The following is a 26,975-nucleotide window of genomic DNA, read 5'->3' as shown; positions in this document are numbered from 1 at the left end:
AGCAGAAGCTTATCACCAGTTGTCCGGCTAGAGACAAAACTAGTTCAAGATTCAACTATTACCTCTCCTTCATAATTCTACATTCTGTAAGTTCGTGTTTCCAATGTCTCTCCAAAACCATAATCCAGACTATGTAGGAAGAATTATTCCAAACAGAGACTACCTATCGATGATATCATGCACACTCTAATGAGAGAATAAAAAACAAATCTTTCACAAATTAAGAACGCCTTTTCACAGCCTCTCCAATAATATTAACACACCACAGATGCTCAGAGATATCATTATGCAAACATTGAATAAACACAAAAATCTAAGCCTCAAAATATAGCGAAAGCAGATGAAGACAAATATGATTACTATATTATCTCAATAACATCCAGCACAGAAAATAGACTGTAAAAGCAGTTACCTGCTTGTTGATCCCTAAATGTCAAACTTCAAATAAATGTTCATGCAATCACAGCAGCAAACAAGAGCCTGAAAAAAGAGAGAGTGAGCCGCTTGTCCGTGCCGCAGATTTAATTGTAAGGTGTGTCCCCCCATGGGTTCTCCACAAAGTGACAATTACCAAATTACAAACAAATGAATTCACAAAAATGACATCACCCGAGAGCTAAGTTGACACCGACCATTTACAAGTGGGTTGGGCGTCCTTGTGAGAGCGAAGCAAAATCTGGACCCCATCACTGACAAATCAAATCCCCAGCCAGCTAGAACTGTATGCTGTCTTGAGTTGTGGCCAAGTAACCGATCACTTCTGTGGCTCTTTCTATTAGATCTTCTTAAGCGAGGTTAGTCAACAAACAAAGTACGAGGAAGATCTCAGCCAGAAATATCTTTATATCTGCACAACAAATTGTCCCAGAATTTCTCCGGACTAATCAGGTTTCCTCTATTTCTTCATTCCTCCTATATTCTTCTTCTCCTTCTTCTTCTTCTACTTCTTCTTGGCAATACAATGCATTTAACTCTTGTTGCAACTGAGATCGAAAGGCAAATGCTCAGTTATAGTGAACCACAAAATAACCAATATATATATATATATATATATATATATATATATATATATATATATATATATATATATATACACACTTAAAGAGGAATGAAATTTGAGCATCAACAGTTTCACAAAGTCGATGTGAATTCAACAGGAACAGTGTAAAAATGAAATTAAATGGAACAGATTCCAGTCATCTGTCTTTTCTTTCTGCAGGCATTAATAACAGGAAACTTAGACTGCAACCCCAATTATTATAAATCTGCTAAACTTGAGAAGAGAATAAACAAATATATTTTCTTTCCCTAAATATCCATAATGTAGTGTTTAAGTATGCAAAAAAAGGAACTCATACCTACTTGCACTCAACTTTAAATTAAGGATCTAGTTTTTGACAATATGCCTAGTGCTGATAAAACACTGGCATGATACTGCACAGGAATCAACTGGCTGGCATAAGACAAAAATATACAGAAGGATGCCTTGGCGCATGATTACCATGATGCAAACCACATCCTTCAAGTCAACATCTTGCCGGCACCACACCACAACTGTCATGGTACAAATTGTTCAAGTCCCAAACCTAACCGATGTTTCTTTCTATGCTTATATGATATCTGCTTCAATACACCAGTTTTTTTTTTATTGCTCAACATCAAATGTTAACCATTGATACAAGGGATGGAAAAATATTGATCCACTTTGTAAATCCCTTTAACAATTAATCCAGACTAGTAAAGAAATCAACTTTAGAAAATCTCTACAACCACTTCATAGGTAGTAAATTGGATCCAAGAATCTTGCCAATGAGAATGAGGAAAGAAGTCAATTTTATTTTTGTTTCTCCAGATTGCACACAGCGGCTTGCTTAGAGAATAGGTCTCCTTTCATATTTATTTGGGTATCTATCATGACAACAATCCTAGAAACCACGACAAAATGTTGACACAGATATCAACTTATCATGTGGAGATTATGGGTGAATTGATTATTCATCTTATTGTGAGACTGTATGTTCCAGGTTTTTTATGTTTGACTTTCAAGCATACTGTTCGTATGTAATAAAGACACCCAACTCTAAAACTGTGTTGTGACCCATATTATCAACTTTAACCAGTACTATCAGTAAAAGTTTTCTAGATTCACTAATCTTGATATTTTGGTCAAAATCAGACAGATGGTTCTTTTTGCAATATACTAAAGAAACGGGGAAGTTCTAATATGTGATGTAATGTTATTAAAATCTAAAAGCTCTATTTTAAGAAGTCTACTTTAAATGGCTTGCTTGGCAGAAGGATTAAAGAAAATACTGCACAATTTTCATTATAGATTTTTCCTCTCCAATTCCAAGTGCCTAACCAGAACATAGGTTCTCATATTACTGTTCCTGTGCGTTCAATTATCTACTTGCTAGAATGAAACAGATAAAAAATAGAATAGCAAAAATTTCCATTTAACATAATCATATTCCAGAATCAGATACTTCTATGCCCCTTTATGAAACTGATGAACTAAATTAGCCAAGATGTATTTGATGCACTGGGCAGAAGTAAAATATTTCGAGGCACTATAACCAAATTACACAATATCTGCAAATTGGCATGGTCAGCTCACTGGAGAGAACTATAAACAGCAGTACTTACCTGAAAATGAATCAGTTTTGCTGCAGTCAGCTCATCAGCTAGACCAATCATCCTGCAGCAAAAAGAGAATTTTCAACTGAGAGTTGGATCCCTATACTACAATTAAAGAAAAAAGAGTACATAGGCACATATGTAATTGGATTTGGAATATGCAATTAGGCCTTTCATTATACACACACACACACAAGTCCTAGTGGTATATTTTTGATGGTATAGCAATATAATGTAAGATTATATAGCATGTAATAGTTTATGAAAAGGGAGTGTCAGTCATCAAGTATGTATTAGCTTGAATTCATCCTGTGTTGCACATAAATGAATCAGTCAGCTGTCAAGGAAATGATTATGATAAACCAACTTTTGCTTGTTACCAGCCAAGTCTAACTTAAAACATCATAATAGCTGGTGCAATTTAGAAAAATGTATTATGGTTCATTATGATAATAGTCAACAAAAAAAAAAAAAAGTTGACCCCTATCTGCCATCTTATTGCTTGTAATAAAACTTGTAATAAGACAAATTTTGAATATGTAAAAACACGGGCAAACCACGAGTTTGGCTGAACAATGGCCACTGCAACTGTTGGAATTGACAAAAAATGTTAATTCAAATTTAAAAAGCAACTTAAAATAATCAAACATATAATTGATAAAGGTCAGTGAAAAAAATCAGGAAAGAGACCAACAAAATTCATTTCAATGATTTTAATTTCGAATAATACCGCTCGTACTAGGCGATACGTACCAATCCGCCAGTAGACTGGTACGCAGACCGCCCGCCAACCTGGCTACGGCCTGGTTGTGGTGAGAGAAGAAGAAGCATCGAGAGAGAAGAGGGAGAAGGCACTCGAAGAAGAGGGAGAATCGGGAGAACCTCGACGCTTTCCGATCCGACGCCACCCTCCCTCAACGATCCTTATCCAAAAGGTAATGGAGAGGTGGCGACTCGGCCTCTATGGCGTATGCGGCCTTCGACGCCTTTGTCGAATGCCGCGGATGAGGAGAAGTCTTCTCCTCGTTTGACGCGACGAGGAGAAGAAAAGGAGGCAACGTATGCCTCCTTTATATTTATATATATATATATATATATATATATATATATATATATATATATATATATATATATATATATATATATATATATATATATATATATATATATATATATATACGTGTACCAAGTGGTACACCCTAGCATACCACTCGGTACGCCTATACCATACCATACCGAGCAAAGCTCGAAACTCCAGTACGATATGAAATTACGAACCTTGATTCATTTCATATGTATCATAGATGTCCATATTTGACACCTCTTGGATGTGAGGATAGCAGTTGATCACTATGCAGATAGAGAAGGGATTGAACATAATAATCCAAATGATTTTGACATTCTTTGACACAACATACAACCTCTGCAATGTGAGGACTTGAAATCTCAGAATAGAGATGTTTGCTTCTACAAGATGTAGTGGGAAAGAAAATCAATCATGCAAAACGAAAAACAAACAAAAACAATCATGCTAACTGTACCTGGCTTGTAGCTCTAAGATTTTACTTAGCAGTAGTCGCTCTCTTTCAGTGTATGCAGCATCCAACTGTTAGAAAGACAAATATAAATGAACATTAAAGACTTTTTTCCAGCCATTGCTACTTCAATCACTCAAAGCTGAAAAAAAGAAAAATGTTATGATGACTTCTTTGTTCATATTTCATCATGTTATAAGTAGTCAGACAGAACAGTGTGCACAAGCACATCTTCAGATTTAGGTCTTGCAAGTGTAATGAACCATAGGGCCTTCCAGTGCTATCTTAAGGATCATATTAGCTAACCCAAATACAGGTTATGTTTATAGATTAAAGGACAGACAGATATATGTAGGCAAAACAAAAGCCTGTGCATATGCCAGCATATAGACTAGCCTTAACACAGATAACATGCACACACAAAGAAAATAAAAAATGAAATATCAAGCAAGAAAATGATTTCATAAATACATCGCCAAAAGAATCGCTAAACTAAAGAAATTAGACTTCCCCATGCATGGAGAAAAACCACTTGCTTAGGTGGGGCAGTGATCTAGTGATCAACATCAATACAAGCAGCTAGGTAACAGGGGAACATCTAAACAGCACGTATAATCTGACATTTAATCAAACAAGTGAATTAGTTTTGATGAATGCATGAATAATCATCATCTACAATACAAGTTGCCATTTAGTCAAAAAAGTTAATTAGTTTTGTCCCATGATACGTGAATTAACCAACAATGATACAATCAAATGTAGATTTCTAAAAATTTCTAAAGCAATTTGATTGTTGGGCACCTGCCTAATGCCTAAACTATGTGTGGCACCTTAGCTACCCATTTACTACCTACATTTCTGCCTACATGTGTGCAGAAAACTTCTCTTTCATATTTGATTGTAGTTCACATATCCCCAAGAATTTGAGAGAACCCACACGGAAAAAATTCTCACACAATTATTAAAAGATGATGCTAATGCTACATTGATTGGGAAAACCTCCTTTACTGAACATTTCAAGATGCAAATGATACATAGCAGTCCATTTTCCACAACTTCTGCAATTTACCATGAGGACATAAATGCTGCACTATTAATATATTTTTCAAAGACTTCGATTGTGATATTGAAAAACAAAAAAATAGAACTTCAGAGATATTACAATTATAGCCATCTTTTCCAATTATAACAATTATAGCCATATTTTTCTCCATTGCTTGTTTTCATTGAAAAATGGTATTACAATTAAGGATTTAAAGCTTAATCTGATACCACATCAAATAACTGGTCAGATAGGCAGGATTCTGGTACACTGAGTACCAACTCATACTGTCCAATACTATCAGAAAAATATATGATGCAATATCGATCCTTCATCGGACAAGTAAATTTTGATTCCTTGTTATAACATTGTTCCCATCTGCGACCCAACTATAGCCCCATCGCTGCCTCCATTTACATGGCAGGTGTGTGAGACAAGTAAGCATAGATGGATATGAAAAGTACCTTAAACTCATCATAACTTGGACAAAATGGGTCTACAATATTGTCTAAGCTAACCACTACGCCAAGTAATAACAAGATTTTGACGAGAATAATTAGAGAGAACAATTTTACTAACTTAAAATACTAGTAAACTCATGTTAGTGCTTATTTTAACTCCAACAATCATACGATCAGGAAAGGTTATCATAGTTAAGACGAGACAAATCCACATATACTTTTCAGATTTGAGAAACACAATTCTTTGGACTAACGATACAAAAGCATTTGCTCCATGTACCTGGAATTGCAAAGCCAGTAGAAAAATTACCTGCAGATGGAATTGAGGATAAAATGGAAAGGTACACTTACCAACTTCTCATTCTTCAAATTTTGAGTTTGGGAAGGCATTCCACTTGGGAACACTGCAAAAAAAATCCATGAATCTTTGGAACACAGATATCAGTGGAAAAAATTTGAACTCACCATCAACTATCTCGTTTTGTTGCAAACTATTCAACAGACTCATAAGAAGATCCTGATAATTAAAACACCATGTTTAGGTACATCAGAATTATCAGAAACTCAAAACAGTTTGTTACATTCTACTGCAAATATGCATGAATTTGGCAGGTAAAGAAGGCAAAAGAGAAAACAGTATCACTATACTCGTTGAAAAGATGTTTGTTGGAAAAGATTCTGAAGGTGGGGCATGACAATGGAAGCAGGTACTGAACTGTTGCCAAATTCCTTTGGATTACTGTTGCTAATTTCCTTTGGATGTTGACCAGGTGGCTGCAAAGTTAGAATCGTGTGACTAAGATCTATAATGTCTAAAAAAAATTTAATAGATAGACAAATATTATAGGAAACCAACTGAGCAATATTATTTTCATAACAAAATGTTGTGATAATTGTATCAGGAATTATAATGTTTGATCCGTGTATGATATGGATTTTTCTTTTGAAAATGTTTATTCCCACACACTAGTGGACAATGGGTTATTTTAGAAACCTATGAAAAATGAATATAATGGAAAACAACACAGTTTGGTTTTCATTAATAAAAACAACACGAGAATAGGTAGGTTTAAGAAGATTTGCTATATACATATTTGTAACAAGAATATGGTGTCATTAGTGATTAGACAATAATTAGTTGTAATATTGATAGAAAAAAATAAAATTAGAGAAGACCATATAAATCAATATGAACATATCCAACAGAAACCTATAGATACCATGGCTAAACAAGATGAGTAGATTAGAGTTAGTGGTGTGAGAAGGCCAGAAATATTATGAGGGATCTATTTGTTCTTAGTTCAACCAAAGATATTGCTCTACAAAGATCTCAAATATGCAAAAACATCAATGTAATTGACCAAAGCTAGTTAAAACATTATAACTTTTTGTTACAGTGGCACCAAGGGTTTAATCTCGGTTCGGTCTCAAAACCTATCAGACTGGTATAATACTAATATACCAAGCAGTATAAGGATCTATACTGCTGAATATCATTGAATAAAACAGAACAAATGGTGTTGAACCTGTTTTCAGTTATATGTTTCAAGACTAGTACTTGGTCGGATAAATAAACCGATTGATACTAAATCGTAAGATCAAGATTATTGTGCACATATATTATAACTCTCGTCTATAGATGTTTTTCTATTATGAGAACTTAAGAACAATTTGCCTATCACTGGAACTACCTATCTTATTGTGTAGCTTCTCTAAATTTTCAACTTTCAAAACAGAAGACCAATATAAGATTGAACCAGTGATTTAAAAAGTGCTAGGCGTCAAAAGGCGCCAAGGTCCAAAAAAGCCCAAGATGCTAGGAGCTCGCTTGAATAAAGCGAGATGCTAAAATATAAAAATATATAATATAATTAATAAATATAATTATTTAAATAAAAATATGATATTAAATTAAGAAAATCTTACAAAATCACAATATCACATTAACAAAAAGTCTCAAAATTCAAAATAATAACAATACTTTCAAATAAATAAAAGTGAACAGTATTAAAATCAAAATAATATATTATTAATCTAATAAATAAAAATATTGTTACCAGTATACATAGTTAGCAGTATACTATTAATATACTGTTAATAGTATATTATCGAAGTGAGAAGAGTGAGTAAGAGAAAGATCGAGGCTGCTGATTGTGAGCAGCGATAGCGGTAGTAGCGAGTAGCGGCAACGACGAGTGACAACAGTGGCAGTGGCAGTGGTAGCAACGAGCAGCGACAGCGGCAACGATGACAATGGCAGCGATAGTGGTAGCAACGACCAATAGGAGCAGGAGTGGCGACAGTGGCAGTGACAAGCGGCGATAGTGGCAGCGACAGCGGCGAGCAGGGTTGGGGTTGGGAAGTCGCGAGAGGAAGGCTGATATCGGTGCTTTAGTTGGTTCGATTGAACCAACTAAAGTACCGGAGACCGAACCAAACCAAACGCTGGTTCGGTCGCTTGGTTTAACTCGGGCACTCGCCCGAAGCGCCCGACACCTAGGCTCGGGCAACGCCTCTTTGAAGCGTGCCGCTTGGAAATGAAGCGAGGCGCTCGGGCCTCGCCTCACCTCGCCCGAGCACCTATTTCAATCACTGGATTGAACAGAGAACAAAAAAATTTTCTGTTTAAGGGAGATTTTTCTCCCATTAACAGTTTCAAGTTGGTTGTTGACGCCTCTATTTATTGTGTACAAACCTTTCAATTCTGAAGCCCATTGTCATCAGGATTTCTTATTCAGATGCAGGATCTAGATCCAGAAGAGGGCTACACTACCACTTTGGTGTAGATGTAGCACAAAAATAATTAAAAGAAGAAAAGAAGAGAGTTTTGAGGAACATGAAAAGAAAAAGAAATCACACAGAAAAATGATTAATCAGTTGAGGACTGTCATAATATAAACTCTACCATTGAAACCAAATTTAGATACAACGAACTGGCTTCTAACATGACCAGGCACCTAATATAATATACCTCCCTGTAAAAAATCTAGAATCAATCATTATCAAGTAGGAAAATTAATTTCAGCAAGTATGTACTAATTTTACAACTAGAAAGGGTGCCTTTTGTATGTAATATTTTAAAACCTTAAAACTTTACTTTATTCAAATAAGAAGCATTAGTTAAGAAGCAAAATCTAAGAGGTTATGTAACATCTATTCCACCTAACAAAAGAAAAGGAAAAACTAATATCCAATCTCAATTATAAACAAAATGAGAATAAAAATAAAATAAAATAAAATGACCATGACATCAGATCTGGTTAAACTCACATCCAAAGAGCGATTCATGTCATAGGTACTAGCAAGAATTGCATGTGCTGGCCCATTCAATGCTATCTATGCCTTCATGTGGTCAAGTTTTAGGCCTGTGCTGGCAAGCATGAGAGGCATGCTGATTATCAAAAAAGGAGTTCCCCGTTGGATGTGCCCGCATTCCATGGAACAACATTCCTTGCACTATCAATAAGCTAAAATGATTTTATGATATAGCTTGAGACGATTGATAGAGTATCATGTCCATGTCCAACCCGAGATTTAGAGTGACATGGTATACTAGGTGTATCATGGTTCGTATTACTGGTCTATACCGGTGTACCGACTAGTTGTCGATACGATATGTATCGAGTTTGTACCAAGCGTACCGACACATGGTACACTGGGGTGTACCGATGTATCACCCATAAAGATTCTCTATCAGACCGGTATATACTGCCTATACCGAGCAGTACACTTTGGTACGTCAAACCTTGGGTTGCATTACTAGGTAAATACAAGTCCAACCAAGTAATAATATGCCAATGTACAGTTGATATGACTAAATTTCAACATTAACTAATTTTTTTTGTAAAGCATACTGACCAATATTGGTACCATATATATGCAGCTAGTATGAAAGACCTCCAGTGTAAGGAACCTTTATGCCCATAAAAATGCATTAAGCCAGGTGCCTGCCTGTAGACTAGATAGGAACCACCTGGACGGCAAAGGACCTCTTTTTCTCATAGGCAATTACTTCATGGTTACAAGTAGTACCTACTATCTTTAACTAGTTCCCAGTGTATGCTATAATTTATTCTGACTACCATAATGGACATTTACATAGAGAAAAATATGGTAACTAAAATTAAATATAAGACAATTCTGCATGCGTTTAAATAAAAAAAATCTTAGTTGCTTTGCACTTTGCTTCATATGCACTTGACTAATGTGTTTGCTGACACTTCTACATCGTGTTATTGGAAGTTTATCAATCATTGAAACATAAATCAACATAGAAAGTTTATATAGAACTCAAACATAAACCTTTTTTGTATCAAACGTATTCAGCATTAAGATCTTTAATGTTGAACTATACGATGTTCTTCAATAAACATAGAGACAATAATGTTTGATTTCGTGATACTGTCGTCTGTTTATGGATTCCACACAGGCTTAAGGGTGTATTGACTAAAACCCTGTACTCACTTTGACAACCATGATAAAAGAAGTCTCAAAAATGCTGATAAAGAGTTTAAAAACAATGTTCAACAATTGTAAAATTTAATCTTAATATCAATATCGAGCAGTGAGATACACCAAGGACAACATTGTAACTGTTGATGGTTAAATATCTCTTGTACAACATTCTACATAGGAACAGCTATCCTTCTATTATATGTCGATTCATGCTCTCCTATCATATAAAATGTACCTAAGAATTTATGAGAATACTACTGCAGAGAATACACAGCATCGCCAAGCAATTGGCAACCAGTAGAGGACACATGCCATGAGAAAATAATAAGAAAAGGAATGGAAAAGCTTATAATAAGATGAATCAGCATACTGCTGGTTTTGGTTGAACTAAACAATCACCAACACTGGCAGATTTTCTCATGGAAGAAGATCCCTGGAAAAGAAAATTCAATGTCATGTAAAGGTGAAATGTGGGTATCTGCAATGATAAAGTCATTCATGGAATATGAATCTTGAATTGAAATGTACCTGGGATGACCTTCTTGAAATGTTAGATAGTGGTAAGTCCTAAAATTATATTATCTTTTAGTATACGTATAACCAAACTAGTTAGAATGACTAATTCCACAGGAGCTTACTTTTACAAGATCCACATTTTCCGACGTAACTGAAAACCGGCCTTTTATTTGAACCACATTAGGCTTAATCTTGTCCTCCAATAAGTCTCCACAACCTGTAAAAGTGAAAACAAAGAAAAGAGTAATGTTCTAATTTGAAAAGATCATTATATGCAGCATGGCTAAAATGACATCACTAGGGATCAGCTTTTGAATATATTGCCACCAGTCCAATTAAGAGCACATAACAAACCCAGATCATATGTGAGACACGTAGAATCGAATATTAAACAATAAATATTATATACCTGCTGAAGACCGCATGGGAGCAGATAAGCTGTTAGCTGAGGCACGGTTTGGGAGCATCAGTGGGCCACTAAAGTTTGTGATTTTGCGTGCATCACGTTTATATTTCTCAGTTCCTTGCTGATTGTCACTTTCAGTCCTAGCAAAACAGAAGCAGAACTGAAACATAAAAAATTATGTGCAAAGATTTAGAATTAGTGAACTCAGATCTTTGTGCCAATAGTAATGTCACATGACATCGACATGACAACCATAACCATGAGTACGCTGCATTTAGGAAGACTGTTATCTATATCTTAAGAAAGATGTCAACACATGCTATCTCCCTGTGTTTTGTGATGATAATATATCATAATTGCGGCACAATTTTTTTTGTAAACTTAACTGAGATGAAAACTAAGAGTGCCGAATTTGAAACAAACCGCTGCGTTATGAAAAACTAATAATCCTAATATTATAATCACTGTATCTGTTCCAGAATGAGAATGATGCACTACATGAGAGATGAGCTCTTCTTTTTCACAATATAACAAGGTCATTCTAGCAACATAGATAATATAAACACTCAACTAGAAGGGAAGAAAATGCAAAACAGCAGGACGTACAATGTGGAACGTGCATCTAATTCATCTGTGACCATGCAGTATTCTTTAAATGAAAATACATATTTCATTAGTAACATAGAATATTTTCAAAAAGCTTGCATAGTGGAGCGACAATGTTGAAAAAATAATTATTACAGAACTAGACGATTAAAGATTAAGCTGAGGCAAAAGGAATAAAATCTTTTTTCAAAGCACTCCAGAATAAGGAAAGGATGATCTGTCTTCTAAGTACACCTATAAAGGGTAAAACAATTTGAGATTAGAGGTGGCCAAAGCAGGATATGTCTAAACACAGGGATTTATGAGAAGCAGGAAAGGGCAGAATGGTCCAAAAATTATTGGAGAACATAACTCCTAATATAGCTAGATGGAGAAAAGATTCATTATACTAAAGATTCTTGACACGATAATTTTAGTTATGAGTACATGCTGATTGGAAAGGGCCTTCAGCACATCCAATGTTTCCTTAGAAGGCATTTTGTCAGTCTATACCCAGGTCTTCAATTTCGAATAATACTGCGTAGTATGAACGGTACGTACCTGTCCGTCGGTAGACTGGTACACGGACCGCCCGTTATCGACGGTATATATATATATATATATATATATATATATATATATATATATATAAAAGACGATGCGACGTCGCCTTTTATAAATAAATAAATAAATAAATATATATATATATATATATATATATATATATATACCGAGCGGTATAATACAGTATTGTATCATACCGAGCGAATGTCGAAACTCTGGTACGGTACGATATTTCAATCCTTGGTCTATACCATAACAGTACCTATACTTTGTCAATCCATGCATTATTTATTACTAAAAAGACCATCAAGTTCAGTCATATGATTATAAGCAATTCAAGTTCCCATGGTGAAAATTTAATTGAACAATATTTTTGTAGAATATACATCAAGCAGGCTCTTTGAACCAATAACACTAGAATTTCTGCATTAACAGGAAAAATATATTTGCTAGCGGAAATAGAGAATGACACAAAGTAAAAAAATCTCATCATTAATTTTAATGCACATTTTCATAAGTATGATGCTTCAACCTAACTAATTCCCAACATCTAATTGTACAACAGCCACATGCTCGTGCATCACGATGCAACATATTAGAATACTGTTACATTGTTTAGTCCAATGGTTACTCACACTGACCTGGTATGGTCTACCTATGTCCTTGGTTTCCAATTATAAAAAAAAAACTATTATGAGTTGTGACAACAGCAAGAATATAACTCTTTTATTTAACAGCAGTAAACAAAAATGCAAGATGTTCTGGCAAAACATCTAGTTATATGGCATAATCTACAAGATCATTTCAAAAGAACTATGTCGATCATGGATTATACTGCTATGTGTGATGAAAATTTAGCAATATTAATAGCTATACCTTTCTGAGGTGAGCCCTCTTTCTGACAATGAGATGGCAGACACACCAGAAGGTAAAAGTGGACCACTATAAGTTTGTTGTTTCTTTCCAACTTCAACTTTCCCTTGGTTGCACGCTGAATCATGCTTTGATGTTTGTGGTGCTAAATTGTTTTCTAATCTGTGATTGTCATGTCCATCAAACCTTTCTTGATTACTGGTATCCACTAACTCTGTTTGCAATACTTCATCTCTTGTACTTGATGAACACTTTGCCTCTGAGAATTCTGTTCCATGAGCACAATCTCTATAAAAGAAAAAAAAAATGTAAAGAGCCACTAAATGCCAGGGGATAAACTATTTGCAAAACATTACTCTTTCCAAAAACTATAAGATTTATGATCACTTCCATCCAATTTCTTTCCAACTGTTCTAAGCTATCTGACATCAGCAACTAACAACCAACACTGTGGTAGACAATTTCGAGATTGACAAGCAAGAAAAGAGAGTGAAACAGGAAATAAATATGGATATATATTTGTAACTCAGATTTTCAACTCGTTAAAAAATTAAATAAATGCATTATGAGGTGAACTTCAAATATTTAAATTGCATTAGATTGAAGAATCTAATGAAACTAGTTTCAACATGTTGGTCAACCTTGAGGTTGACCAAAGTGAACTTATCATCCTCAACACATTTTGCGATAACTTGGCATCTGATATGCAGCACCTCTGACTCACTCTCCCAAATCTTTTTCCCTGAGAAGGCAAGATAAAGAAATAAATAGGAAGATTCACCTATGCTAGCTAGGTTGAGGCGAGCAATGGACTGCATGAAGGGGTTAAACCACAGGACCCAGCAGAACAATGGGGGCCCTAACACTGAGTTGCTGACCAATCATCCATGTGAGAGAAGATGGTAGTTGCCTCACAAGAAGCTTCTAGCCTTTGGGTAATGAGAATTCAGCCACTCTGTGAGTGCCTTTATGCTGGTTTGTGCAAATATTCCTAATGTGTCTAAAATAACAAATAACGAGATTTTAGTTTGACACAGTGATTTAAAAAGGCGCTCTGGCGCTCGCCTAGGCGCTCGGGCGAGGCGAGGCGAGGCGAGGCCCGAGCGCCTCACTTCATTTCCAGGCGACGCGTTTCAAAGAGGCGCCGCCTAGGCACTCGCTCGAGCCCAGGCGCCGAGCGCTACGGGCGAGCGCCTGGGTTAAACTAGGTGACCAAACCAACAGTTTAGGTCTGGTTCAATCTCTGATGCTTTAGTTGGTTCAATCGAACCAACTAAAGCACCGACATCAGCGCGACTTCCCCAACCCTAACCCTGCTCGTCGTTCACGCTGCTCGCTGCCGCTGTCGTCGCTCGTTGTTGTCGCTGCCACTATTGCCACTCACCGCTCTCGCTGTCGCTGCTCGCTTTTACCGTTGCCGCTGCCATTGTCGTCGCTTGTCGCTCCCGCTCCCGCTGCTCGCTACTGTCGCTGCCTCTGTCGCCGTTGCTCGCTGCTACCGCTGCCGCTCCCGCTGCCACTGTTGTCACTCGTCGTTGCTACTACCGCTGCCACTCCCACTTTTCTCAGCACCCTCGGTCTTCCCTTACACTCTTCTCTTCTCTTTCGCTTCTCCTCTTTCGAAATCGAAAGTATACTGTTAATAGTATACAGTATAACACTATTATTTTGATTTTAATACTATTAATTTTAATATTATTAATTTTTAGCGCCTCACTTCGCTCGGGCGAGCGCCTCGGGCGTTTTTGGACCGTGGCGTCTTTTGGCGCCTAACGCTTTTTAAATCACTGGTTTGACATAAAAATATAAATGACTTCATAACTAGTGAATAAAAAAGGGTGAAAACCACTTAATGATTTTGCATGAATAACTAGAGTAACGCCTTAAAGCATAGTTTCATATTTTGCATACTGCTTTTGAATTAGTCAAGTTATATTCCACAAAGATAATGATTTTTTTTTCTCTTTTCAATATTCTGTATTCTATAAGCCCAATCTTGATAAAAATATGAGTTGGAAAGGACTTAATGATTCAATATCCTTCCTCATGCAGAAGCAGGAAGAATGATCAATGGCTTTGACATGTGGACCTACATGTAAGATAAAGGGGTGGGTAGACCCAGGACATGAATTCATAACCTACTATGATAACATCACAGTAGGTCCACTTCTCCTAGGAGTTTGAGAAAGCAAAAAATGGCCCAACATATAGATACATTTAGAACCCTCTCCCTCTCTCTCTCACACACACACATACGTGCATACATGATTTGTCCATTGTGTCGCCCTCCATTGGCCCATCTAATACCCAAAATTAAACCACAAGGTTTTAAATCTGGATCCAATACCAGTTTGGATAATCTACAAAACCAGTATCGTAAAGATGGACCAGGCAATATATTGACTCATATCATTCAGTACAGCTGAAAAAAATATTGAAAATTTTAATTGAGTGGTACCGGACCATATTGTTCGATACCGGTTCTTACTAGGACAGTAAACACTGGTAATTGAAACCATAGTTTAGAGAGCTATTTACTAATATAGTTTCTCTTCTTATCAAAGAAACTTACTGTAACAGAGTAGGAGAATAATCCTTCAGGACAACTCTTTGTTGATCAAATATCATTTTTTTACTTTAAGGGCATGGAATATCAAATTAATAAATTGAAACAACAAAAAGTAATTTTACTTGATAAGCATATACGTTTGTAGTTAAAAAGACAGAACTGCTCCTATGGAATGTACAGTACCAGCATAAGCATGGTACCAGTATGGCTCACCACTGTCATGTGAAGCTGTGTGACACACCAGCCAACCTTAGTTGACAGGAGTGTGGATGGCATGACATATTGCATGCTTCTGTAGCATTATGCAAAATATTTGCAATGGATGTACAAAAATGATAAAGATTACAATGAAAGAAAGAACGTCCAGTAAGTTCATTATAATGCAACTCACCTAGGAATGGTTTTGTTGTTAAACATTGACTTTTCAGAATTCGATCTCGATGTGGATGGATCCTGAATATACAAAGATTCTTCCAAGTTATTTTTCCATAGGAACAAATGAAAAGGCATGTAATTCACACATTTCGATTAGAAGACAAAAATTATAAGATGCTACTATAACTAGGCAATGGGAGGTAGGGCAACCTTGCTGACAACAAAAGCTCTCATAGTTTCTTCATCTTCCTTCATTTCAGAAATGTCATCATCATCTTGAATCTGTGATTTTAAGACGAAATACAGGGCAAAAAGAGAGTATAAGATAAAATTTTGATGATCTATCAGCAAAAATAAAAAGAAGAGATCTCCTTATCACAAACAAGAAAAAAAAAGGAACTAAAAGTACCAATGATGCTTGAGCCTTTAAGTCCTCGATGTCAAAGTTCCATGCACTAACACCTCTTTGATACTCACTCTGTAGGAAGAGCCATAGGATAAAGCAAAAATGTGTCAAACTTCAATAAATGCCTAAATCAGCACATATATACCTTTTTTTATTAAAAAATCATCATTATGCCATTTCAAAAGGTAACTTCTGCACGCATCCATCTTTGGGTGTCCCATGATACATCCTATAAGAAGTGGTTTACTTCAGAAGACGTAGTACTTCAATTGCCCAAGTTGCTACAGATTATTCAGAAATAAGTAATATGGACTTCAGGCAAAACAAAGGTTTTTTTTATTTATTTTGCGTGGTTCAGTATGGTTCAATGGGTATTTACCAGTCTAACCACCAGGACATTGCCCACTTATATTCGGGTGGTCCAATCCAGTTTGCTGCATATACAATACTTTTTTTTTTCTTTTAACCCTGATGCTAGGGCTCACACGTGATTCCTCATGAGTTTGCTCTCCATACCATCGCCACCTATAAGTCTGCTGCTGCTGCAGCCTGTGTGCCCACCACTAACTTCAGTACATCTCCTCCTCTCCCTTCTCACTTTTCCAGGTACCTTCGTATGATTCGGTGCATATACATTGGAATGGACCGGACCATGGCAAATCAAACATTATTTTGTATTCTTTATTATAAAAAGACAACATGATGTGATGACCATTTATTTTATTTTGTTTTTAGCTGTTGATCACTCCTAATTTGAAGTTTTGGATTAAATGAGATATTATGTAGACTGTTGATTTTGGTGAATCTAGGTGAGACTTCTCTTATAAATTTTCTAACAATGGATTGCTTTGTAGGTCAACAATTAAGGTGTTTGATATAGTACAACTATGTATGATTCGTCTTACCAGTCTGCACCGATGTATCGACCAGTTGTCAACACAATACGTACCGAGTCGTATTGAGCATAACGACACACGGTACATGAGAGCGCACCAATGTACTGCCTATACTGGTCCCCTATCGGATTGGTATGTACCGCCCGTACCTAGCAGTACACTGCGGTATGGTGAACCTTGCAACTAGGTGCTAAAACCGATTACATACAAATGTAATTGACCAATTTGTTTTATTCTTGAAAAGTTTAAGTGCAGTCTCTAAGCAACAAAAGGTTGTTGGACTACTTTTCATGTATTTCGACTGATATAATACTACTTATATGTAGACCAAATTTTAGGTGCAATATTTTCTATATAAAGGAATTTTCTTCTGATTTTCATCACCGTCATTCAGGCAATATTTCAAAAGTGAAAATAACTATATATTTCAAAGATATAATAGCAGGATTTCTTTATGTTATTTAGAACCTTGATAAAGGACTAAATATGTAAAGCCTATCTTTCCTCATCTAATGAATTTGAAAGGATATCAAACATCTTAAAGATACCAGAGATAGCTCTAAGAATCTTAAATTTGGTCAATGTTTTAATATAAAGTCCTGATGGAATCAAACAAGACCCCAGTATAGTCCTTAAAAAAAGAAATTAGAGGCAGGTTAAAAATTATATAATATCAATGAAAAGAATGATTCCAAATTTCCAATAATACCTGGACCATGGTGGAAAGACCCAAATGGTTTAATATATTTGGCTATAGTGAACTATATTGCCCCTAAATAGCATGGTTAAGCCTATAAGTATTAGTTCATACAGGCTACAGGGATTAGCTCAACCAAACCTAATAGGACTACGCCAACTCATGTGAACTATTAATGGCTTGATTAAATCAAGCTTAAATAAATTAGTCTTTATATGTATAATAAAAGGTCCGATCAAATTTATGAGGCCTCTATCTCCCTGATTTCTAGTTATATTTGAACATTTCAAAAATCGAATTCATGTGATTTCTTGGGAGGAATCCAATGGTATAGGTTATTATTGGTAAATGTATGGAGTAAGATAAAGTTAATGATTTTTAAAAAAAATTCAAATGTTATGTATAAAATTTGCATGATTCAATCTAAACTTAAAAATGAAATCTCACTTTCATATCTTAGTCGATATCACTCAAATAAATAGCCGATTTTGGATCCCTCAATGAGATGCACAGAATGACATCAAGGTTGGATGATTCTTATCCCATCATCTCTAACTCTCCATCTGCATACTTGTGCATGTTTATATATGCAGTAAAACATACTAATATGTATAGATATAATACTTTTGCATACTTATCATCTTGAAAATAAAAAAAGAATTGTGCATATTAGAGATACCATTAAGATAAAAAGGCCTATTATCCAATTACTATATTCTTAATGAGTTCTAATAATTATGGAAATAATTCGACACTGCAACTCAAAAATAGAAGAGAAATGTAATTCAACAAAGAACTTGGTAGGAAGAAGTCAAATTTTCTACTTCAACAGCAGCAAACTTGTACTGTCAAAAGTACCACCAACCTGTGATATTGCTTCTTGTTCAGATGATGGCATTTTCTTGAGAGCTAGTTGTGCAGCATCCTTAAGCTGGAAATTTTTCATGTTTTGACAGCCTCACATCATCAAGAAGGGGCAAATGGAGTAACAAAATTAAAAAAAGATAACATTGAGGGCTAACCTGGAGTGTTTTCACACGATCCCAAAGTGGTGGAAGATCAGATAAAATGCTTTTCAGTGATATCTCAGGAGGCTTTGCATGCTTGAAAAATGAATGTTTCAACAATTTTTCCGCCGTCGGTCTCTTTGTTTGATCTTTAACCAAGCACATTGCAATCATTTCTTTAAAAGACTGAGTACAACTGAATATCGTTGTTAGAAGGCTTACCAATATAAGTTGCAATAATATTTTGGATCAAAATTCATGAAATCTACATATTGTCAAGCATCCATAAGCAAAAGGGACCATTATACCTTCGAAAACTTTTTATCACGATCATAATCAAGTCCAGGAGGTGCATTTTGGAGAGTCATCAAGAGAACCTACAGTAAATTGGTAAATATTATCAAACTGAGTCTTGCTTGAACAAATTTAAAATGGGGATGCTTAAAAGTTAAAATAGTTGCACATATAATTAACATCAAACATGGATATGTTGTGCTTTTAGTTATCAAAGATGTCTACCATGTTCAGCCTGGATCTAGCCTGTTATCAATCTGGAACCAGACTGACCGTGAACCAGTTAAGTGGGATCCAGTGCTGAATTTTTCAACCACTGTAAAATTTTGGCCCGGATAGGTTTTCATTCTAAGTTTGTCCAACTTTTATTTGGTTCTTTTTCCAGCAGAACACTGTGATAAAATTAACTGTGCCAACATACCATCTGGTAAATAGAAAGAATCAGCACTAAATCTCTGAGCCAGGGATTAAAGATCCCATATAGCAAGCATGATATGTAGATGGAAGACACAAGAAAACCTCATAAAAAGAAAAAGGTATACACGTCTCATTTATGTCATCAAAAATAAAATAACTGATATTTATATAGACTTATCATAGTTACAAACTACTGAACAGACATAGAGGCACTTGTAAAAATCATTCAGACCACTCAAGGATGAAAGTTTTATGTTTATGTACCATATATAGAGAGGTCATGCAAAATCCATAAAAATAAATTAACTGAACTTATTAGAAAACCATACTGCCAGTATTCCATGGCTCTATGCTACTTCTCATAACACAATAAAATATAACAAAATAAGCATATAGCCAGACTTCACCAGAAACAAATCAGACCTTCATTGGAGGATATTTTGAAAATGGAGCATGACCATGTGCCAATTCCAGTGCAGTTATTCCAAACGACCAGATGTCAGCTCTGCAGGCAGAAAAATGTATCAGAGATCAAGATCTGAAAAGCACAAAAATGACAATTTTATTAGCTATATCTAATTTATTTTTCATGCAACCCATTAGTGTAAGCAAGACCAACACCATCATCAAAAATTCATACAGCAACAAGCTAACTTAGTTATAGCTTGGTATGTTATATGAACATAGACCTCAGAATGGATTTGGACACACATCCAAATATCCAAAACTGCGACAAGAGGTAATTATACAAAAGGATAACGACCAACAAAATCTTGATAATTTCATTGTACACGGAGGAGGATTCTGAAAAATATTGAACACTATAACATACTAGAAAAAATGATTGCATTTTAATTTTCGATTATTTGATCAAACCAACTGTTTTGTTTATAAAAGGTCAAAACCCTATGAATCGGTTCAAATCATTTGGAACGGTTAGACACCAAAATTTGTGAATAAATATGGTATTTATACATGCATATAGATCATACAAGCATGTATCGTCATTATATACTGCACATGGGTGCAAGCACGTATAGTCATTATATATTACATATGGGAACTTTTGCCCTTTGTAATTGTTAATATAGCACATCCCCCCTAATGAAACTATGAAAGATAAAGCACTACGTCAATTTCTCTTAGTTCAGGAACTATCTTAAACAAACAATCAAATAGTGATTTTTTGTTCTTAATCTTCAACGTCTATAAACTGTGTTATATTGCAAAATTACTAAAAGACTTAAAAGTTCACACTCATTCCAGCCACTGATTCAAGGACCCTAGTATAACAAGCATTTGAGATCCACAATTAATGAAGCCATGTTATTTCTTACGAAACAGGTATAATTATGGAAGAATTTTTTTCTAAATAAAATTACCTATTTTACCCATTTGATTCATGGACAATTGAAACAAAGTATGTCTGCTCAGTTGCAATATCTCTAACTTTACCGGTGCTAGGGTCAGCAGAAAGTAATTGGCAGCTTAGGCTAAGCAATCAACAAGGAGATGTGTGACATATAGCCATTTGAAATAAGAATCCTTGAACTGCAGCAGCAATTATTCGAAAATTCATCTCTTGGATTTGGGCAAAAAATGTGTTGGATTCTCCTATTCACATTTCTGGCTCCCCTTAGTTTTCTTAACTTCGGAAATTGAGGCATTCAATGTGTGTCCAATGCATCCGACACATACTCCATCTTGAGGGTACATTTACATGGAACTATTACAAGACTTATTAGTGCAGGAGACACTTTAGAACACAAAACTAACTAGTACTTGGATTTCTGAGAAGAAAGATTATAATTGACAAGGTTTGATGTACCGAAGTGTACCGCTCGGTATGGATAGTACATATTGGTCCAATAGATGATCGATATGGGTGATACATCGGTACACTCAGGACAGCTCGGTATGTACCATACCGACAACTGGTCAGTACATCGGAACGAACCGATAATGCGCACCATAATAATTGATAACCAGACTATCAATTAATTGTAGTTTAAAAGCCACAATCTTACAGATATCACAACTTCACAAGTAACATATATGCGTTTCTAGCAAAAAGCAAGTCATTCTTAAAGTAAAATGAATAAGATAATTAAGGATGGATGACAAATGACAGCGGATGAAGTGTACACGTCGTCCTTCTAGAAACTTATGATGTATAAAATGGCTGCATAGCAGAAGGTCAACTATTGGAAAATGGTCCATGAACATGGTTTGCTTCCTCTTGCACATGAATAGTATGATGAAACCTAAGGGTGCACATGAAAGAAAACAGCCTAAGACAAAACCCAAGGCAACAAATGGGAAGATATTAAATGGAAATGCTTACATGATAGAGAGTTGAACCCAAAAACTCAATGTACCATGCTAATAAAGAAGACAGATATATCAAGAAATGGCCCAGGAACATGGGTAACAGCTAACTAGCTGCCGTTTTGTCTTTGGAAACCAATCCACTCTACTGAATGATAATTACATGAAACTACTTAATTTTCATCCAGTATAGAGAGTAAATATAGATCCAACCTAGTTAAGTATTATATGGGCTTTACAGTCATCTATAGAGGGAAATACTCCAAATCAAACAGCAAAATTGAAGCTTTCAAAAGAAAGGGAAGAGTAAAATTGACAAACAGAAGTTATCACAGAAATGTACAGTAGTGAAGTTTGCTTTCATTACAAGAAAAACTTGTGGACTTCTTTTTTTCTGGATTACCATGGTAACCCATGATGAAGAACTTGATAAAAATCCATCTCCTCGATCTAAGATAGATTAGACGAGTTTCCACAGAAAAAATTGCACGAAGGACAGCCAAGTGAGGCTTCAACAAACCAGGGCTTGGGGTGGGTCAATGTGCATAAGCTATTTCCCTAGATGCTTTCTTGACACTCACACCTCAAAGGAGCAACTAATTGTGGCACGAAAGGAAGCCCTCAAGAAAATGCACTAAGAAGTAACAAATGTAATTTAGCTATTCATATTCATTCAAGAAATCATGGAGCCATGCTTCCTGGAAGTAAAAGTTTCTGTTTCAAAAAATCATGGTAAAAAAATAAGATAACCATAAAAGTGTTTTTCTGACAACAATTACAGGTTGAATGAGGGGAAAAATCTTGAAGTTTAGAGCGTTCAGAAGAAAAAGGAACATCATAATGATTTTGTTTCGGAATGAATATTAACAAAAAACGGAAGCGGTTGCTTGGTTATATCATGCCATCAACGCATTAATAAAGCATTAGACTGTCAAATTGTTATAAAGAAGCATTATGTTCACACTAAGAAAATTATTGTAGCTACAGTTCACAAAACAACATTGAATAATCTCTAAATATTTTAACTTAAGAAGTAAAATGAAATAACCAATGAGGTATGCTTTTCACTAACCATACCTAGTAGACTGCTAGTCTCACTAGCTTTCTGATTACTTTCCTCTATAAACATGTCTCTAGGTCTGCAGTGCTGATGATTGTAAATATAAATTAATATGTTCTCCTCAATATGCTTTCTTATGTTGCCACTTGATTTGAAGTAATCTAACAAGAATCATTAAACTGCCTAGAAAGCTAATGAGTGCGTACAGCTTATTCAACATGCTTGTGCATCAAAAATGAAGGAATATCTGACAATCTATAGACATGTTTCTTGTCTCAAAACTTGATGCAATATATTAATAACTTTAAGTTGAAGATAGTACTTACTTAAAATCATAACCACTTCCTGGTTGTAACACCTCAGGAGCCATCCTACACAGAAAAAACTAATTAACAGCTTGTCTAGTTTCTATATTAATAACATAGAAACAATTTACCAAAATTTAATCCAAGGAAACGGGTACTTAAATTGTAAATGATACAAAAAAAAAGGTATCTCACCAGCATGGTGTCCCTACAAAAGTATTTCTTGCACGTTGTCTGTCACCTTTGTCAAACATGCATGCTGAAACACCAAAGTCTCCAAGCTTCACCACACCAGATTTATCAAGGAGGATATTCCCAGCCTGGAGCGAGAAACTTTTTTGAGCACTGAAAATTGGTGGTGTAAAATTGACTTATAAAGAAGAAATCCAACATAGAGACTAACCTTGATGTCACGATGTATATGCCCATGTCTATGAAGGTACTCTAAAGCTTTTAATGTTTCTTTAAGAATTGAACATATAACATGTTCTTCAAATCCATCTGGATATGAAAATTTCATCAGGTGCAAGCACGAGCCTTCAGCCATAAATGGCATGACCACCCAAAGGAATCGTTCAACAACGAATGAACAATAAGCGCTTATTACATTCGGGTGGTCTATCAAGCTCATTGTTTGGGCTTCCCGCCATATGTCATCCTATATAGAGCAACTTGGTCATCACAACTTAATGAAGAAAACACAGTATAATTGACATAAAGAACAAGCCCAAATCATTAGAGATAATGTGCCTCCCTGATGTCATTGACCATGTAGCTAACAAAAAGAAATGACAAATAGCTAATCTAGAATTTGCACCTTTGCAGGTCACACAAAAATATGTATGTTTTGATGATGATGATGATAAACAGATAATGAATATCGATTCATGTATTATAAATGCCTTCTAAATTGATATGCACAACACAACTATCTGTTAGAGAGCCGATGTCCACTAGCTTGGATGATCAAAGCACTCGGGTCCCTTTTCAAGGGGTCATTGGTTCATCGAGTCTATTTGCCCCTGCCCTCGGTGGCAGACGACTACCCACAAGCAGGGAAGTGGCACTTTGCTGGTGATGACATAATTGATTAGTACAAGTTCTAGAATTATATGTACAACAAATAAACCTTTAAAATGAAACTAAGGGAGCATTTCATATTATAAAAAAGAAGTTGATACTGATACTGATACTGATAGAAATGGAGATTGAGTTCTTTAGCTGCAACCAAAGCACTATCATACGTGAGACAAAACATGAAGGCAAAGTATTTACAAATTACAACAAGCAAGAGCCTTGCAGCTTTGCTGGAAGACCAATCACACTGGGAAAAGAATTAAAGGTCAAAGATGCAGATTACCAGGAGTGACTAAAAGGTTCAGAGCCATTCAGCAATTCTAAATCATGAACAAAAGAACAAACAGGTTCAATCAATTCAAGAACACAAGATAACTAAATACAACCACTGTCATCCAAATAAGGCATAAATATCCTTTCTGTCAGTCTACAAAGTGATGTTGGAACTTTTTACACAAGTTGATCCCTGCTATTGTGATCGAGGAAAACTGTTAAAAGTCCCATAGAGATCTCAGATTCCATAAAACCCACTTCCCAACTCCATATCCAGTCTGCTTTTCACAAACTCATACTGACAACAACATCAAGAACTAGCACCAGAGAAGAAGAGCAAACAAAAAGATTCAATTCAAACACAGGAGGGGCACACCTTCCTAGTAACTGAAAACCAATCGACCAGAGAAAAAAAAAAGGATCAAGATCCAGAGGGCTAGGGATGAATAAAAACGTCTATAGCAAATAATCAATATTAAATCTTGAACAGAGAAAATACAGGTTAATCAATTCGCCAGTAGAAACTAACTAGATTAAGCCGCCTTTCCAAATAGGCCGAAAAATTCCTTTCCAAGAGTCTACGAAGTGAAATCACAAATCTTAGAACAAGCCAATCCCAATCGCTTGCAAAAACAAATATTGATGATGAAACCCATTACGAAGTCCCAAAAAGATCTCAATTTCCACGAAACCTACTTCCCAACTCAGGAGCCGATCCGCTTTTCACAACACCACACCATCTAAAACCCACCCTCAATACGGAGAACTAGCGCCTGAGAAAAGCAAGAGACAAGATTCAAAACGGAGACGGGGGGCGTACCATCCTAGTTACTGGAAACCCAACACGCCAGAAATAATAAAGGTCAAGAACGCAGATAGTTTGAATGACGAAAACTTTAAGAGCCATTCACCAATACTAAATCTTGAACAAAACAACAGACAGGTTCAATCAATTCAAAACACGAGCTAACTAGCTTCAACCGCCTTCATCCAAACAGACCGTGTAAATCCTTTCCAACAGACCATGGAGTGAAGTCGATCCCAATCGCTTGCGATCTCGATGAGAAAAAACCCGTTACTGAGTCCCAAAAAGATCCACTTCCCAACTCCCGATCGAATCGTCTTTGGCAGTCCCACGATATCCAAACCCCACCGAGAACATCAAGAACCAGTACCAGAGAGCAGGAAGCAAAAAGATTCAATTCAGAGGCAAGAGGAGCGGGCTCACGAGGTTACTGTTGCAGCGATCAAGATCCAGTCGCTTGACGGCGACGATCTCGTTGGCCGGGACGTAGATCGCCCGATACACCGTGGCGCTGGCCCCGTGCCCGACCTCCTCCAGGAGCTTGTAGTCCGTCGGCGACGCCGAGTAGCTGCGCCTCACGCTCCCGTTCCTCCCCATTCCCCCTCTCCTCTCCCCCGATCGTCAGTCGCTCTCTCCCTCCCCGTTGACCACCGCCCCAATAAAAAGAGGAAACGGGGCCGCAAGGAAGGGGGAAGGCGGGGCGTGCGGACAAGCGGTCGGATCGAGCGAGCGAGAGAAAGGGGAGCCGTGGGAAATACCCAGAGCTGAGGTGGCGGTGGACGGTGTGTCGTCCGTACGAGCCGCTGAACGGCGCTCCGAAGCCAAGCAACCGAAAAGAGGGCTTGCGAAGCTGGGAGAAGAGAGAGAGAGAGAGAGAGAGAGGGGGACGTAACGGGTTTCCTCAACGCTTTTTCCTGCAATTTAGCGGAATAAATATCGGAAACAGAAAACATCAAATGTTTTCTTTCGGCCACTCAGCGCGACCACCCGTCTATCGTACCTTCCCGATGATTCAAGAATCCTCTGGTCGAAGGGGCCACGTTTGGGGAGTTAACGTGCATCAGCCGACGAAGCGAGGAAGGGACCAGCGGGGGAGTACCGTCCACGACGGGTGGCACGACATCGACCGCGCTGGACGCGAACAAGCGGTAGCATCCGGTCGCCGTCGAATCGATCGTTACCCGTGTCGTGGGTTAGGCCTTCGGCGTGTTAGTTCGTGTGGGAAATGGACCCGGGCCGCCACTTGCCTTGCATTATTGCCGGACCCCCTCCCGTTCCACAAGTCGTGTCTACTAGTAGCAACGAGACACGACGTCGTACGTACGAGTGCAGTCCACGAGCGTATGTTTCGGGGACGAATAATGTGGGTGAGCATGATTGGTCGTGTCTGCG

The 26,975-nt window shown here is 36.7% G+C and overlaps 1 protein-coding gene across 2 annotated transcripts; it reads right to left on the bottom strand.

Annotated features, from left to right (window-relative positions):
• Positions 1–341: 341 nt before the first annotated feature.
• Positions 342–26,500, bottom strand: LOC135587420 (uncharacterized). Of its 2 annotated transcripts, XM_065078818.1 has the most exons (22): positions 26,007–26,499; positions 23,832–24,086; positions 23,624–23,748; positions 23,450–23,494; positions 20,159–20,240; positions 19,333–19,401; positions 19,040–19,210; positions 18,883–18,948; positions 16,428–16,496; positions 16,229–16,300; positions 16,035–16,096; positions 13,078–13,362; positions 11,056–11,192; positions 10,769–10,863; positions 10,659–10,697; positions 10,501–10,563; positions 6,324–6,449; positions 6,141–6,192; positions 6,027–6,079; positions 4,179–4,243; positions 2,647–2,698; positions 342–983 (listed from the first exon to the last, which is right to left on the bottom strand). In XM_065078818.1, the coding sequence occupies exons 1-22, from the start codon at positions 26,178–26,180 to the stop codon at positions 885–887; spliced, it is 2,256 nt and encodes a 751-aa protein (XP_064934890.1). In that variant the 5' UTR covers positions 26,181–26,499; the 3' UTR covers positions 342–884. The 2 variants fall into 2 exon arrangements, with proteins under 2 accessions (XP_064934890.1, XP_064934891.1); XM_065078819.1 differs by lacking the exon at positions 10,659–10,697 and having other exon boundaries at positions 26,007–26,500.
• Between the last annotated feature and the right edge of the window lie 475 nt (positions 26,501–26,975).

Source organism: Musa acuminata, chromosome BXJ1-8 (assembly GCF_036884655.1).
Source record: "Musa acuminata AAA Group cultivar baxijiao chromosome BXJ1-8, Cavendish_Baxijiao_AAA, whole genome shotgun sequence".
In the NCBI taxonomy this organism is placed as follows: Eukaryota; Viridiplantae; Streptophyta; class Magnoliopsida; order Zingiberales; family Musaceae; genus Musa; species Musa acuminata.
Note: the sequence above shows the minus strand (reverse complement) of the source record. Positions and strands in the feature narration are given on the sequence as shown.